Source organism: Podarcis muralis, chromosome 5 (assembly GCF_964188315.1).
Source record: "Podarcis muralis chromosome 5, rPodMur119.hap1.1, whole genome shotgun sequence".
NCBI classification, from domain to species: Eukaryota; Metazoa; Chordata; class Lepidosauria; order Squamata; family Lacertidae; genus Podarcis; species Podarcis muralis.
The window spans coordinates 83,998,926-84,016,155 of NC_135659.1; the positions used below are offsets into that span (position 1 = coordinate 83,998,926).

Consider the following 17,230-nt stretch of genomic DNA (forward strand, 5'->3'; position numbering starts at 1 on the left):
ATTACTAAATTATGCTGGCCACAGGGGGAACATATAGCCATCCAGTTTCCTGCTCTGTTAACCTCTTGTGTCAAGAGGACAGAAGTTTCACTTCCAGGTCAAAGGGCATAGCATGGTAACAATAATTAGAGCAATGAATCAGAACTACAGTTTAAATGAATCATGGCCAGCAAATGCTTCCAATTACCAAAGAATCTAACCTTTTAATTATATTTAAACTTATACTTATAGCTCTCTTTAATGTGGTTAGGGGCTGCTTTCCTCGTTCTTAAATAAAGCTGTATTAGTTAAAGTTGGGGTTTGAATACAGTTTGATATATTGAGCTGCCTGAATTCTACCTTACTCAGTACCATGAAAGCATGAACAGAAGGTGAAAGGGACCTGCACATCTAATTTTCATGCTTTCAATTATTGTGCGAAGGCGAGTCCTGTACATACAATTGGGGACCACAACTATTCAACTACAGTGGTACCTCGCAAGACAAATGCCTCGCAAGACAAAAAACTCGCTAGACGAAAGGGTTTTTTGTTTTTTGAGCTGCTTCGCAAGACGATTTTCCCTATGGGCTTGCTTCGCAAGACGGAAACGTCTTGCAAGTTTGTTTCCTTTTTCTTAACACCGTTAATACAGTTGCGACTTGACTTCGAGGAACAACTCATAGAACGCGGTGTGGTAGCCTTTTTTGAGGTTTTTAAAGCTTTTTGAGGTTTTTGAAGCTTTTCCAAAACTTTCCCGACACTGTGCTTCGCAAGACAAAAAAAATCGCAAGGCGACAAAACTCGCGGAACGAATTAATTTCACCTTGCGAGGCACCACTGTATTCAAATATACATATTTGAATACTTTGTATATGCACAGGCTCTTTCAGAGGTCATGCTGAAGATACATAGAAGAAGGAAGTGGGGTGTGATCCTGAAAAGTGGTTGCTAAGCTACAGTGGTACCTCTGGTTACGTATTTAATTCGTTCCGGAGGTCCGTTCTTAACCTGAAACGGTTCTTAACCTGAGGTACCACTTTAGCTAATGGGGCCTCCCGCTGCCACCGCACAATTTCTGTTCTCACCCTGAAGCAAAGTTTTTAAACTGAGGTACTATTTCTGGGTTAGTGGAGTTTGTCACCTGAAGTGTATGTAACCTGAAGCGTATGTAACTCGAGGTACCACTGTATTGCAAAGTGGTTGTTAGCAACAGATTTTATAACAACAACAACTTACTGAATTCTCAATGAAAAGGGAAAATCTGGGTTAACTACATGAAGAATATGGGTTGCCATTTTTATTCTGACATTGTGCGGAGCTCACCTGTGTATATATACTAAATATATGGCTCTGAACTTCATCCATGGAGTCTAGTCCGTAAGCAACTGTTCCGAGATGAAGGCGTTTGAAAACCATCTCATTCTGCGTCAGGGTCCCTGGAACAAGTGCAGAATTATAAAGTCAAGATCCAAGTAAGTGCAAAAAGGTGGCAATGGCTGTTTCTCTCTCACACACACACATACTCATGCTATCGCATTTATGAAGAAAGGAAAAGCCACACTCCTTTCATTTTTTCCTCTTCATTTTTTTCCCTCATCAGAAGGTTGTTTATTTACTTATTTTACTAATTCACGCCATTTACAGACCACTTACAACCAGCAGATCTATCAACTACAACAACAACCCAGGTTTGTAAATATATCATAAACATATTCTTAACCATTTATGGAAAAAAAGAAAATCTACATACAGATAACACAGCACAATAGCCATGTATGTATCAATAATCTTCTATCAATATGGAATTCTAAAAAAGAAAAAAAGTATTCTCTCTCTCTCTCTCTCTCTCTCTCTCTCTCTCTCTCTCTCTCTCTCACACACACACACACACACACACACACACACACACACCTTAAAACATAAATCAAGCTCCCTATAATATTCTGCCCACACAATTGCTCTCACAATCTTGCATTTTCATCAGCCGCACAACCACTTTGAGAGGCAGCATGGCGTAGTGCTTAGATTTTCAGGCTAGGACGAGAGTTCAAATCCCCTCTCATCTGCAAAGCTCACTGGGTGGCCATGGGCCAGTCACTGCCTCTCAGCCTAGCCTACCTCACAGGGTTGGTGTGAGGATAATGTGGAGAGTAGATAGGACCATGTATACCACCTTGAGCCCTTTGGAGGAAAGGTGGGGTACAACTATAATAAGAAAATAAACCACTTATCATTTTATTCACCTCTAACAATAACCTTTAGCTATGCAAGATGCACATTATGACTTCTTTCCCTGCAAAGATTGTATTCATTTTTTAAAAAAGAAGATTTGTATCCTGGCCTTGGGGGGGGGGGAGTTTTCCAGAGTAGTGAAAATAAAATAAGAATAATATTAATAAATAAAAACCAGGCCTCTCTCTAACATACCTGTTTTATCTGTAAGTAAATAGGATATTCTTCCAAGTTGCTCTGGGATTGTGCTAGATCGGACTACAGTGCCAGGAATTTTAGAATCCTTCCGGATCATCCAACTGTAAACTATTTTCCCCATGTCAAGATTGACACGTAAACTGTAGAGAGGTGAGAAAGTCAGCAGGGAAAACAATTGAGGAACAATGCCTGTACAGTTTTTCTGATTGAAAACAATCCCTCCCACCAAGTTCCTCTGTGGCGGTCAACTTCCCCCACATAAAACATCCCTTGTACATATGAAATTAGCATGCAGTGTTTCAGGTGAGTTTCATGATTCATGAAATAGTCTTATGTGAAGGCTCAAACTCTCAGAATTCCACTCCTAGGCCCGGTACGGAGACTGTAAACCGTGGTTTGCCACTTTGTGTGCAAGTGGAAATGTAATGCACCCAATAACTCGTTAACAGCAAACAGCCATTTGCTTCTCCCTCCAGGCTTGGAAAGTATTCAAACCACAGTTTATTACCAAATATGGAAGCTTTAAAATATCATTTTGCGCAGAAGGGCAGGACAATGCACACATGCCTGAGCTCATGCTGCCTCATCTGTGTAACAAACCATGGTTTGTTGTGATGTCTGAACTGGGCTGCAGGTGCATTACATGTGGAATCCTACTCTTTAGCGTTAGTTCTAAAAGAAGCTTTTCCCTGAAACGCAGCTTTAATGGCGCTCAGAATAAGGGAGTGGGCTCAGCTTGCTATTTATGGTATAGTTCAAGTAAGAGCCAAGCAAATAAGAAGCCCTGAATAACACCACAACGAAAGTAATGGGAGGGGAGAATATCATACCTAATAGGAATTATATTTGAGAAGAGAAGAAGAAATCTGATGATCTGAAGGTACCAGCGGCCAGCGAAGTGCTGAAGGGCGACCATGACAAGAGAGACCACCACCAAGGCCCCAAAGAGAATCTTGGTGAGGCAGTTCACTTCCAGATCGAAGAGGCCAATCTGAGGAGGAGAACAGCAGCAAAGAGATTGCTTGCAACACACAACAGTGATGGGCTATTTTTCACTCTCAGTAGTCCATGCTGAGCAAAGTCACACCCTGAGGTGTGAAGAAAGTAGATATTGCGTAGTTTCCCCTCCCCGTCTCATAAGGAACTTGGACTCATCCCTCTCTGAAGAAGGTTTCTAAGTATGTTGGATTGAACGCACTCACAAACCTACTTGTGACTGGGAACTCTGAACAACAACTACTAGCACCACAACAACCGGGTTCTTCACCCTAAGTTCCCAGGGTAGGTAAAGGCAATTTAAACCCAACACTGAAAACAACTTACAATCACAGAAATAAGGTAGATCCTAAAAAATAAACATCTCAAACGTCAAAAGACATGGTAAAGAGGTGAATCTTCAGCATTTGTCAAAAGCTGTACAATGAAGGTGCCAGACTCCACAACTTAGGGGCTGCTACCAGAATGCCCTTCCCAGGCCTCCACTCCCAGAGCTTCTGAGGGCGGTGAATGACCAAGAGAGCCCCCTCTGCTACTCTTAGCACCCAAGAGGGTCTGTCGGGAAGGAGGTGGTCTTCCAGGTATTTGGGGTCTGTTCATGAGGAGGGTTGAGAGCCAGTGTTGTGTAGTGGTTAAGAGTGGTAGACTCGTAATCTGTGGAACCGGGTTCGCGTCTGCGCTCCTCCACATGCAGCTGCTGGGTGACCTTGGGCCAGTCACACTTCTTTGAAGTCTCTCAGCCCCACTCACCTCACAGAGTGTTTGTTGTGGGGGAGGAAGGGAAAGGAGAATGTTAGCCGCTTTGAGACTCCTTAAAGGGAGTGAAAGGCGGGATATCAAATCCAAACTCTTCTTCTTCTTGTAATCCAGGCAAAAGCACTTACAAGCTTGCGTCAGTTCTCCACACAAACATGGGGAGTAGAGCGGGGCTTGGTCCTTACTTTCCTCCCTTTACATATCTTGGCCCTTCCATGTCCAGGCCAAGCGCCTGAAGGCTACAATGGCCTTAATATCAAAGACCCAAGAAGCTGTTTGGGTTGGTTGCCATGTGTGAGCCATAATGTGCAAAGCCACCCCATCCAGAAATGTCAGCTCGCACACTGCATTTTTAGGGGTACAGCTCACTTAGGTGCACCTGTGACAAACACATCCACCATACAAGTACAATTCCTGCAAGTCAGGACTGGTCAAAACCAGGGTCTGGGAAAGTCAGGACTGGGAAACCAGGATCTGCTAGATGAGAATGAGTAGAGCAGACCAAGAAATCTCTCCTTACCTTACTCCGCGGATTTGAAGTGTTCATGACACTACGCAGCTCCCGCCCTGTGTACAGAACAACTCCCACAACCGTTCCTGAGGAAACAAAAAGATTCATATTCCAGATTGATCCCAATTGGAAAGGAAATAGTTGTTTAAAAAACAGAAAGTGAACACGTGGAAATGTACTCCTTCAGGAGGTTGTGGTCTCTCCTTTACTAGAGGTTTTTAAGCAGAAGTTAGAGGGCCATCTGTCATGGATGCTTTAGCTGAGATTCCTGCATTGCATGGCACTGAGCACTGGGCTCAGGTTCAACTTCACACCATGGGATTTCTCCCCTTGAACACTGCTGAGTGTCCAAAATTATACCAGCGCTTGAGTGCTGTCAGACCTTGACAGCAAGTACCAAACTGACATCGAATCAGATGCACCTTTTAAATGCCTCAACTAAACACAAAGCTTTCTAAGGGAGAGATGCACAAGCTGCCCTAGCAGGAATAAAAAAAGAGCTCTTTCTTGAAATGCATTTACTAGAGCAGAGACCATAAAGAAGGCTGATCACCGAAGAACTGATGCTTTTGAATTATGGTGCTGGAGAAGACTCTTGAGAGTCCCATGGACTGCAAGAAGATCAAACCTATCCATTCTGAAGGAAATCAGCCCTGAGGACTCACTGGAAGGACAGATCCTGAAGCTGAGGCTCCAATACTTTGGCTACCTTGTGAGAAGAGAAGACGCCCTGGAAAAGACCCTGATGTTGGGAAAGATGGAGGGCACAAGGAGAAGGGGACGACAGAGGATGAGACAGTTGGACAGTGTTCTCGAAGCTATGAACAGGAGTTTGACCAAACTGCGGGAGGCAGTGGAAGACAGAAGTGCCTGGCGTGCTCTGGTCCATGGGGTCACGAAGAGTCAGACACGACTAAATGACTAAACAACAACAAGAGCAGAGACCTGGGTACATGTGCCCTTCTACAGTTCCAATCAGCTCCAACCATTGGCCACGTTGGCTGGGTCTAATGGGAGTTGTGGTTCCATGGAGGATATTAGATATTAGGCTCTTCTATATATTAGAGAGCTCTTCTACTCCCTGCCCTTAATGCATAACACATCTGGTCTTGCTTTTACAAGATGCTCTCTTACAGAGCTACAAACCAGGGGGTAGCCTTTATTTGGAGATCTTTTACCCTAGCTTCCATTTAAAATCTCTTTGACACCCTTTCTGTTACAGATTTCAAATGTCAATATTGAGAGCAATTAAGTGTTATTCAAGCAGGGGATGCTTTGCCCAAAGGTTATTGGAATTCCAAAGGCTTTCTCATCTATAAATGTTCGAGGGGTAATTAGACGTCAGCTCAAAGTCCCTAGAGGTGTTAGGACAAGTGGGGAACTTCATCCCAGCCACTAATTCCCACTGACAAGAGATGATTGTTTAAATTGCAAAGGGAGTTTTTAAAAATTGCTAACATACTCCGGGAGACATTCAACATTTACTCTGGCCTTACCTGAAGCAATCACTGTGCTGGCCCACAGGGTGTTTTCGATACTTAAGCTCTCATTCACTGGAGGGTCACTGTCCTCCTGAAAGAGTTACCAAAAAATAGTCAAAATAGCACTGTCAACAGATGGGGGAAGTATCTACAAGCTTGGGGAAATGCAAGTCAGGAAAAAAGTTTGGGTGGAACCCCAAGTGTGGTGTGAGATTGGGGTGGGAGGGAATAGTTTAATGAGACCTGAACATGCTCGTGGGAGGTGGACAACTAAGGAGACGAGCAATGGAATGGAATACCTTAGAAAAGGGAATGAATGGCTGGCTGGCTGGCACCCTGAGCAGCAGCACGCTGCACATAATGTTTTGTTACAGAAGAACAGCAACTTATTTGTCCTAGAAAGCACAAGGCACTTCTGCGAGTCATGTTTTATGATCCTCCCAACACACTGAACATCTCCAACCTCTTCTGAAAGAATCTGGAGGTTGTCTCTACTATCCCAGGGTCCTTAAGAGGTTTTTAGATTTCTTGCCCAACAGCAACCACTTACTCTAGTGAAAGTGCCAACAAAGTTGTGGATGTCAATGTTAGGCTCCTCTGCATACACGTATGATCGGATCTGGAGAAGGTCCTATGGAGAAGGATAAAAATGAGTTACAACGACGAGTTAAAAGCTTTGCTGTTTAAAGTAAGTCCTCTTTTCCAAATAAATGATAGGCGCTTCTGGGGAGGGGGAAGCAGGAGAGGGCAGATGAAGAGGAAACTTTTTTTAAATTAGTGAAATATGTACACCAACTTTCCATCTAATTGACTATCGTGGTTAGAGAATGCTTTGTTTTTTACAGATGCCATCAATCTCATTGGAGCTGCATGAAAATACACGCTCATGTGAACTGTGTCCCTGGTCTTTTAAAAATTATGGCTGCATTTTAGAGGGCAATGGTTAAAAAAGGGAAATTAGAAAACTTTACATACAGAAGCAGTGGGCAGCCTCTGAGTGCAGCTGACAGGCAGGCGCAACTTCCAGTCTGTTTCGCCATCCAGCTGATCCGTACGTAGAAAGCAGGACCCTGTGGGTTTTAAATCTGTGTTAATGGGGCTTTGGTGGTTGCTCTTCAAACTGCATCTCAAAGGCAGCTACATATTTAGGGAGAGAGTGTTCCAGTAGACCTTGTGGACCTTGGAGCTGGCCTCAGGCCCCAGGCCTGTTGACAGACCAACTCTGCATTATAAAGATACAGCGGTACCTCGGTTTAAGAACAGTCCTGTTTACAAACGATTCGGTTTATGAACTCCGCAAAACCGGAAGTAGTGTCCCGGTTTGTGAACTTTACCTCGGTCTAGGAACGGAATCTGAACAGTGGAAGGGCACTGGCGGTGGGAGGCCTCATTAGGGAAAGCGCACCTCGGTTTAAGAACGGACTTCCAGAATGGATTAAGTTCGTAAACCGAGGTACCACTGTATTCCAAAAATGAAACCTTCATCTGGTTGTGTCCAATTCCTGGCATACCCAGTAAGAAGGATCAGAGAGTTTGTGAGGACAAAAGAGCTCTACCTAAGACTCATAAGAGCTACTGCTAGTTGAACAAATAGACTGAACTGGTATGAGAGCTTTCTATGCAGTTTAAACACTCTTACTGAATAGCACCACACCAGAAGGATACACCATCTTGTTTCATGTGGCATGCCACTGGTTCTTATAACAAAACAGAACCATGAGCCAGAATCCTTCATTGCCCCTTCCTCCTCCTCCATGATTTGCAGACAAGATTTAATGTAATTAAATCTACACATTTTGAAAAGTTGTTTGTCTTATTACAACATCTTAACAGGTGTCAAAATGTATAGCAATCAGATTTTAAATGACGACTCCCGAGATCAAGAAGCAGGTTTCAAAAATGCACAGTTTTTCCGGTTTCTTAGAATTCCCAAGCAATGTCGGGCACATTCCTAGTGCAAATTAAGCAAAAACCACACAATTTGCTTAATTTGCATGTGCTGCACAGATTCAAGAGCTTAGCACAGCAGCCTAGAACAGGGTGACTTCTGCTAACTTGCCTGGGGCTGATAGGTGTTGTAGGCTGGATCTACACAGCTATTTTAAAAAGTTATTTTTAAAAAGTTATAAAAGCTCACAATGGAAATTATCATTGACTTCTGATTTCAGTTCCACGGCGTCACCTGGTGTCACATTGTTATAATGCATTTATAACGTTATAAATTGACTAATGTAGCTGAGTCTGTAGTTCAAATTTTTTGGAGGCAACCAGTTTGGAGAAGGCTGGCATTAAGCATGGAGGGAAGGATCCTATTTACTTGGCATTCTCCAACGCTGCAGTCTATTAGCTCTGACCATCCACACTGGCCCCATCCACACCAAATGGAAGCAAAACTACTAGGCATAATTCACCCAAGCCAGTATCCCACCAGGGCTGTGATGTGAGCAGAGGCTTTCCTATTCAGCATCTCTCTCTTTCTTTGGCATGGCTGCAAGCCTATCAACCCAATTGCTCCAGTTTTGGGGTGGCTCCATGTGTGCCCCCCCACTGCACTTTTGATCAGGGTCATTGTCTCCGTATGACCCACAAACAATTTGACCGCGGCCACCAAGACTGTAATATGACTGCACTTGAATAAACACTGCTACCGGCAGCTGTCCGCTTGATAAATATTATTGCACACAGACAGGGTCCCAGTGTCTGCAAAACCATGCAAGCTTTTTTAAAAAAAAAATCAAGTCTTTTCTTTTCTTGCAGTTCTTCTTGGGGGCCAAGTAAATAAATATGAGAAGGAACCCCAGGATGACCGCTTACATAATATATATAATCTATCTATCTATCTATCTATCTATCTATCTATCTATCTATCTATCTATCTATCGGTTTTAAAGGGTGCATTTTTCACACTCTGAATAAATGGCGGCACATGTCAAAAGACAAGCCAGTATGGAGCTCCCAGTGAGCGACGGTGCGCAGCATCAATCTCCTTTAACCTTGCATTGCCTGACCTCGCGCAACAGGACACCCTACAGGATAAACTAATTGCTATGGTTCGAACGATCACAAACGATAAAACAAGGACAGTAGCCAAGCTATCGAAAAAGGAGCCTCTGAATCGGGCAGACATGCTAAGCCTAAAAATCATATCCACTTGGGCTACATTTTCAAAATGATTCTTTTGTCCCATAAAAACAACAACAACAAACCACCATTAAAGATCATTTTCACTATTGGTTCCAGATGTTTACCGTTCTTTTCCGACGTCCTGAGGAAGATCATGTCAGCAGGGACCCTCTGGTTCTGTTTTGAGAGATGGAAGGTGGGTTTTGAATGTTCAGCATACAATCAATGGCTACTAGTCACCGCTTAGTAAACTAGGCATCCCATAGGCCTTTTGTTGGCCACTGAAATGGTGGGCTTGCTGGGCCTTTGGTCTCACCTGGCAGGGCTCTTGTTATATTAACTGGTGCAACAGAGTGGTTAAGAAAAGCACTTTTTTGGCCATTATCCTCCACACGATTATGATCACATAAAGGAAGCTGCACCTGCTGGTCTAACCCCATATTATGAATTAAGTTAACAATATGGGTGGGTGTTATAAAATATAAAGAGCAGTTCCACATGTTTTATTAAAATATTATCCTTATTTCTATGATAATGCTGTGCATTACTACTTTAAAGACTCTGAAACATTTAAGCTAGGGTGTTTATGTATTATGAGAATTTATATGCCTCCTTTCATTTCAAAATGAAATGTCAAGGCAGTTCACAATATAAAGCAACAGAATATTGCAATAAAAGCAGCCCAGTGAAGCAAAGTTAAAGTTATCAATCACAGGAACCTGGAAGGCCAGGAACCAGTATTAATGGTCAAGAAAATGCTCAGCTGAAGAGATACATTTTCAGTGTCAATAGTGTTAGGAAAAGAGAGAGAAAAGGATAGTGTACAATGTCAGACTAAGCTGGCTCTCCCTCCCAGCATGCTAAAAGTAGTAAGAAAAGTATAAAATCTTTACAAATCCATATGTACCTTTTCCACAATAATAAGGTCCCCAACTTGAATACTGGAACTTTTCACTTTTACTGTACCTGTTGTGGGGGGAAAGACACCCTTTAATAACATTCATTTCTCTCCCATGTTGTTTAATATGTGGAATCAATATTTTTGCCTTAAACTGCAGCGCCATTAAAAGAACTTCAAAGTAAGTGGTTGATTGACTGAAATTGTCCTCCAAAAAAATAGAAATCAATCAACTAAAATTTCTTCTTTTTTTATGCTGATCAATCCTGCCCTGCATTTCTAACATCTAAACTTACATTTTATTTACTTAAAAGCATTTATAATAAGCTCAATATTTAAAAATATTTTAATCAGTATACCACACACAATATAAAAACAATTAAAACAGCATCCTAAAAACAGAGATGCAACACAAAAACCAGTAAACCAGAATTAAAAGGAAAAAACCCACCTCCAAACCCAGACAAAGTCAATTTTATGCATCAGGGAAAGTCTAGGTAAAGAGATATATCTTTACAAGACATCTGAAGCAGCAAGTGGGTACTATTTAACATAAAGCAGAATGAAGACCCTTTGCAGTGTAGGGGCGATGGAAAAAAAATCCTATTTCCAGGTCACCACCTTGCAATATTTTGTAGGGTCTAGTCCAGGGGTCCCCAAACTAAGGCCCACAGGTTGGATAAGGCCAGAGGGACTCATTTATCCAGCCGGCAGTGACCCCCGCCACCCGCTCTTACCGGCACTGTGCTGCACAGCTGCCCACTTGTGGATCGGAGGAGCACATGTGCACATGTGCAAGCGTTATTTCCGGTGCACATCTGGGTTGGAGGAGGCCCGTGCACATGCACACAAGCTATTTCCAGTGCTCCTCCGACCCGGAAGTGCACCTGAAATAGCATGTGGGCACGCGCTCCCCCGCCCTCCAGCCCACCGCTCGATTGGCGCTGGAGACCGGCCCAAGATGCGGTATGTTTGCTGACCCCTAGTCGAGTCCCATGAGCAAAATCACCCCCAGATTATTCTAGTGGTCCTACAGGTCTACACCAGGTCGTCAAGTATAAAACACATGGACGACAAGTTAGCATGGCTTCATGCACCATAGGCAAATATGAAGCTGCATAATGCTATATAGGAGTGACCCTATTTGCCTACTCTGCCTGCCAGTTCTCTGAGACCACACAGGCTGTTCATTCCCTGTTTCCTGATCCTGAGAACTGGAGATGCCAGGATTCGAACCTGAAACCGTCTGCATACAACCTACATGCTCTGTCACTTAGCTACGGTCCCATGCCTTAAAAAAGAATAATGACATAGCTCAGTCAGTAGAGCCTGAAGCTCTTCATCTCAGGGTCTTGAGTTCAAGCCCCGTGTTTGGGGAAAAGAATCCTGCTTTGCAGGACGGTTGGACTAGATGACCCCCGGGGTTCCTTCCAATTCTATAATTGTATGATTCTATGGCTTCAGTCTTCCCTGGTATATCTTCCCAACCAGTGCAATGCCCTGCTGGTGCTCAGAGGAAGGCGCCATGCATCTTAGGGCATTGCACTAGGGAGGAAATCACGTACTGCTTGTCAACTTTCTTCCCTCACTTAAAAGGTAAAGGGACCCCTGACCGTAAAGTCCAGTGGCAGACGACTCTGGGGTTGTGGTGCTCATCTTGCTGTACTGGCCGAGGGAGCCGGCGTACAGCTTCCGGGTCATGTGGCCAGCATGACTAAGCCGCTTCTGGCGAACCAGAGCAGCGCATGGAAACGCCGTTTACCTTCCCACTGGAGTGGTACCTACAGTATTTATCTACTTGCACTTGACGTGCTTTCGAACTGCTAGGTTGACAGGAGCAGGGACCGAGCAACGGGAGCTCAGCCGGTCATGGGGATTTGAACCGCCGACCTTCTGATCGCCAAGCCCTAGGCTCTCCAAAAGTCCCTTTTAGAACAACCAAACATCATGGAGCATCTTTATAACAGGACGTCACCATCATCACCAGTGGTTTCCACTTCATCCCACAAAGGCAGAGCTAGCTCTTTGCACCCAACATAAGGGACCAAACATTAGGCCAAAACAGCAGTTGCCCCGGATTTAAAACACTTTTATGCCCCGGCTGGACGTATGCCCAGTGTCCCAACTCCTGAGCAAAACAACTGAAACTACTTCTAAACCCCTGCTGTGCTGGTGACAAACAGCACATTTAACAAAAGTGCCTCCTGGCTTCTGCTAATAAAAGCCACAGACTTCCTTTGATGCTGTAATGATTGCTACAAATTGCAAAACTAAGTCATGGGGAAACAGTTGCAACAATATCGATTCGCTGGTAAAAAGGAAAAGGTGAAAAAAAGGCTCTAACAAATTCCTCTCGCTCACAACTGCTGGCCATCGCTGCACAGCAGCAAAATATTGGCTGTGTGACTCAAAGATTCTTTTCAGGGAGAGTTGAATGTTCACACATTGGGCAGTCTTTTACGTGCGCGCACACACACACACACAAAAAAAACCACACACACACACTGCAGTTCCTTGTTGCATTCTCACAGGCCCATACAAGATCATCGTAAACAGTTGGGCCGATGAGTACAGTGGTACCTCGGGTTAAGTACTTAATTCGTTCTGGAGGTCCGTACTTAACCTGAAGCACCACTTTAGCCAATGGGGCCTCCTGCTGCTGCCGCGCCACCAGAGCACGATTTCTGTTCTCATCCTGAAGCAAAGTTCTTAACCTGAAGCACTATTTCTGGGTTAGCGGAGGCTGTAACCTGAAGCATATGTAACCCGAGGTACCACTGTACTTACTGTTCCCAACCCTAACCCTGCGGAAACCCATCTAATTAGACTTTAATTTGATTCTGGCCTGTTTTTATGAGGTAATTTAATTATTGTTTGATTTCATACCAATGTTATATATTTGATGTTAGCTGCCCTGAGCCTGACTTCGGCCGGGGAGGGATGGATTTAAAAAAAAGTTGTTTATTATTATTATATCAGGGGCTCATATATTAAGCTGCATTAATTGTTTATTGTTTGCTCTTGCTTTGCCGATATGCTACTGTGTCTTATGTTATGCATTTGGTGTGGTTAGGTAAAGACATAGCTGGGCCCCAAATGAGCATGCAGGCACTTTGCAAACCTTGACAATGATCTGGACCTCAGGACTTGAAAAAGGGGGACCTGCCAGAGCATGCAGCCCCTTCCTTCTTCCCCTCTGGCCATGCCACCGTTAATCCCGGAGGTCTTCAATAAACCCTAGTCCCCCATGATAGCTGAACAAGGAAACTATGGGTTGCACCCAACATTAGTTCTACTCAGAGAAAACCTACTGGAATTAGTAAGAATCACTAACTTAGATCTACTAATTTCAATGGTCCTACTCCTGAGTAAAACTTGGTTGTATACAACGCTATGGTTACAAGGCATATTAAGCAGAGGGTTAAGACCCTGGTTTCTCCTTAACCATAGCTTCCCAGTTCCGATGAAATGGAGGCTACAATGAAGACTTCCGGGGTTAATTGTGTTGAGAAGGGAAAGAGAAGTGGCTGCACAAGGATGCAGCATGTGTGTATCACAGCTTATTAAACTGTGATAATCCAAACCATTATTGTTGTTGTTGTTGTTGTTGTTGTTGTTGTTGTTGTCCAAATTAGGCAAGCAACTATGTCATTCCAGTCTTGATTTCCAGCTATGCATACCAACTTTTTTTTAAAAGAGTCAACTGAGGTTCATGATGATCCAAGTGCCACCACTGCAAAATAAAAATACTTCGGAAGTGAAACAATTAATACATCCCATTAACATCAGCACTGCGCCTTTACAGTATGAAAAAATGGCACCAAGATAAAACTGATAATGCAACTGGTAATGCCAATTAGCTGTTTGCTTTCGGGTTCTTTATATAGACCTCTCTGACGTGATCCTTGACACTGCAAAGGTAACCAGCACTAGCAACGGGGAATGCCTTCTTTATATAAAACTCTCAGCGGAGACATATCTGTGATGGCTCACTGCAGCCCTGAGCTCCTCAGTGACCGGGATGCATATCATTTGCAAACACAAAATCAAAACAAAACGTCCCCAGGAACAAATCAAAACATACCCAAGACAGTTTTCATCTGTTCTGGTACGCTTTTGGCTTTTAGGTGGCCTTGCGCTCTGTAACTTGCAAAAATAAGAGCACAAAAGGTTTGGGAAAATATTGTTTTTCGATACAGCTGGTAAATGCCAGTGATCTGTATCAAAGGAGCACTCTGCTGGCAGGAGGTCTCTTTCCATTTCATAGGGTGGGTTTTGGTTTTTTTATGTAGTTCTCCCTTACTACGCTCTGTAATCTTGAAAGGGGGTTGGGGGGGGGGGAAGCAAGAAAAGAAAAACAACTCTGGAATTTTAAATCAACAGCCTAGTGAGTATCAAAACAGAAATCTGGCCTGCAAATTTAATAGCAAAGTTGAGTTGATGGATGGATGAATAGGAAACCTGAATTTGATTTATACAGATGGTTTGAAACTATTTGCAAAGCTCCTCTTTGGTGCCTCAAAAGGTAGCAGTAAAACAAATCGTAAAGATAACAAGCTGTGATTGCCCAATATGAAATTAAACGTAAGAGAAAAGTTGTCAAATTTTCACAATACAATTACTTCTATTTCACCCTCTCCCATAACCAGCCCAGCAAACCGGAGGGAAATTTGAAAAGATTTGGGGCTGCCACATCATATTTTCAATTATACTTGCACCCCACCCTTTCTCCAGTTATGGTATTCCACTGCCCATCACAAGTTTAAAATCATAGTTTTGTGGACCACGAAGGTGATGTAGTCCAACTCTTCCTGCTATGCAGGAATCTTTTGCCCAACATGAGGCTCAAACCCACAACCTTGAGATTAAGAGACTCATGCTCTACTGACTGAGCTATCCCAGGTCCAAGGACACACCTCTGAATTCCCTCAAGCACAGTTTAGCACAGGGATGGGGAATCTCCAGAAGCTGCTGGACTCCAACTCCCATCATCCCTGACCATGGGCAACATTGGCTGGGGCTGATGGGAGCTGGGAGCCCAACAACATCCAGAGAGCCACAGATTCTACATCTCTGGCTTAGTACATCATCTGAACTGTGGTTCAACTTAATTATAGTTTATCACCAAAAAAGCCAACTTCAAACCATGGGTTATGAATCTGGTTCATTTGAAACAAGTCACAGTTAACCGCAGTTCAGGTTTCAGGTGAAAGACTAGAAAAACTAAACTATGTGACATCTAATCGTGGCCAGTGACCAACCCCAGGGAGGAAGTTCCAAAACTTTGCTTGCTCTCTCCTCCCGCCCACCAACTGCTTACACATAGAGTACACCTCTCCCTTCTAGCACATATTCCAAACAGCTAGTTCACATCATTTCCTTCCCCACCCCACTCCCACTCAAAATAGCAGCAGAACAATCAGATGCAAATAAATCCCTGAAACACCTGCTCCAGAAAAAAAGGTCATTGCCCATGACTTTGAAAGAAGGGGCACCACATGAAAACAGGTACCAGTGTGGGTAATATATAAAACTGGGACATCTTTTTCAATAAAGGACTGGAGGAGGAAAATCCATCCCTTAGAAATCTAGCATGAAAAACAGGCCAGACCTCTTTCATTTTCTTTTTAAGGATTCCTTGTTCTCGATTTATCTGCACCTCTGGGTTTTTTGTTGGTGTATGATGTCGAGAGAACGTGCCATTTAAAAACAATTTAATATGCCCAAATCTAGACCACCTTTTAATTCCCAGAATGTAGAAAGCACACTCCTATGAAATAATGCAAATATTGCTGTGAGGGCTGTCAACTAATTGAAGATGCTTGAGACTTGCTTCTGGACAGTTACAATGATGGGGATCCTGAAGTACATGAAATTCACAGAAGGCGATCTACCTCCAAAAGACTTTTCTAAGTACCAGGGGCCCTTGCAAACAGCATGCAGTATTTTGGGATGACTCATCCTATGTCCTATTACACTTCTCACAAGAAAATTTCCCCTTCCTCCACCTCCTCCTCCTCCAGCTTCCCCCACCCCCCAAATAACCCTATATATCTACAGGGTCCTCCAACTCTCCAAAGCAAATCTGGTCAGCATGCAGCTTGCAAGAGGGAGGAGAGGAAGGGAGAGTCCTGGTGCAGGAGTTTAAGCCCGTTCTGCTAGCGGATGCTCACAATGGGATTTCACCCAAGGAGCCTTACTTCTGAACAAATATGAATGGGATTAGGTTGCATGCCTAATTTGCAACACGCATTCCCATTCTGAAAAGATCCAAGTCAGGATTAGGATATTCAACACATTCAGACCACCTATCGCTTATAATCTATAAAATGGATGTGGCTTTAGCAGCCTTCATCTCAAAAATATGAACTCCTTCGTATTCTCCCCTTCAATGCAACATACGCCATAATTATTCTGAGTAACTGGCCAGATCCCAATATGCATTGAATACTCATTCTCTGTGGAAGGTTCCCATTCCCTGAGAACTTATTGCCCAATTGTAGCTTGAAATTTATCTGTTCTGTCATCAGGAGTCTCTGATGCTCTGCCAGGGCCAGATGAAACAGACGGGACTTGCTAAGCCATGTGCCTGTGTGCTTGGCAACACCCCCCTTCCACAGTCAAACCCCACCCCCCCTTTCAGAAACTTTGCTCCTCCAATTGTCAGCAACATTTGATTGAGTTGCAACTCCCTGCTGTTCGGGCAGTCAGCTAAGGGACTCTGCAAGCAGATGTAGAAAGCTGGAGCCAAATAGCTGACCTCTCGCTGTGAGCTTGCTGTAGATCTGCGAGTTCACTTCCTTGTCACGCATGTAGCACCGGATCTCTTCCACAGCCTCACGGATGATGGTAACAGCGAGGACAAAGCCCTAGGAGAAAGCGGGAGGGAGAGGGGTCATTGAAAATGTGTGGATAAAAGCCCAAGGAACTCCCACTCTGTGCATGGAAAGCCACTGAATGTCGGGAATACATTCTGGAGTGTGCGGCCTGCCAGATGATATACGGTGACACTTTTCATTAAAATTGTCAGACTCTATAGAGAAAACTAAGCATTG

At 43.7% G+C, this 17,230-nt stretch overlaps 1 protein-coding gene across 3 annotated transcripts in view; it reads right to left on the reverse strand.

Annotated features, from left to right (window-relative positions):
* ATP9A (ATPase phospholipid transporting 9A) overlaps window positions 1-17,230 on the reverse strand; it is a 107,936-nt gene that overhangs the window by 46,414 nt on the left and 44,292 nt on the right. For all 3 annotated transcript variants that reach the window (XM_028735219.2, XM_028735217.2, XM_028735216.2), the window contains exons 4-13: window positions 16,936-17,044; window positions 10,185-10,243; window positions 9,403-9,454; window positions 7,130-7,224; window positions 6,705-6,785; window positions 6,170-6,245; window positions 4,683-4,759; window positions 3,241-3,401; window positions 2,408-2,550; window positions 1,304-1,416 (exon numbers count right to left, since the gene is read on the reverse strand). In XM_028735219.2, coding sequence (XP_028591052.2) covers window positions 1,304-1,416; window positions 2,408-2,550; window positions 3,241-3,401; window positions 4,683-4,759; window positions 6,170-6,245; window positions 6,705-6,785; window positions 7,130-7,224; window positions 9,403-9,454; window positions 10,185-10,243; window positions 16,936-17,044 — 966 coding nt within the window. The remainder of the gene's footprint in view (window positions 1-1,303; window positions 1,417-2,407; window positions 2,551-3,240; window positions 3,402-4,682; window positions 4,760-6,169; window positions 6,246-6,704; window positions 6,786-7,129; window positions 7,225-9,402; window positions 9,455-10,184; window positions 10,244-16,935; window positions 17,045-17,230) is intronic.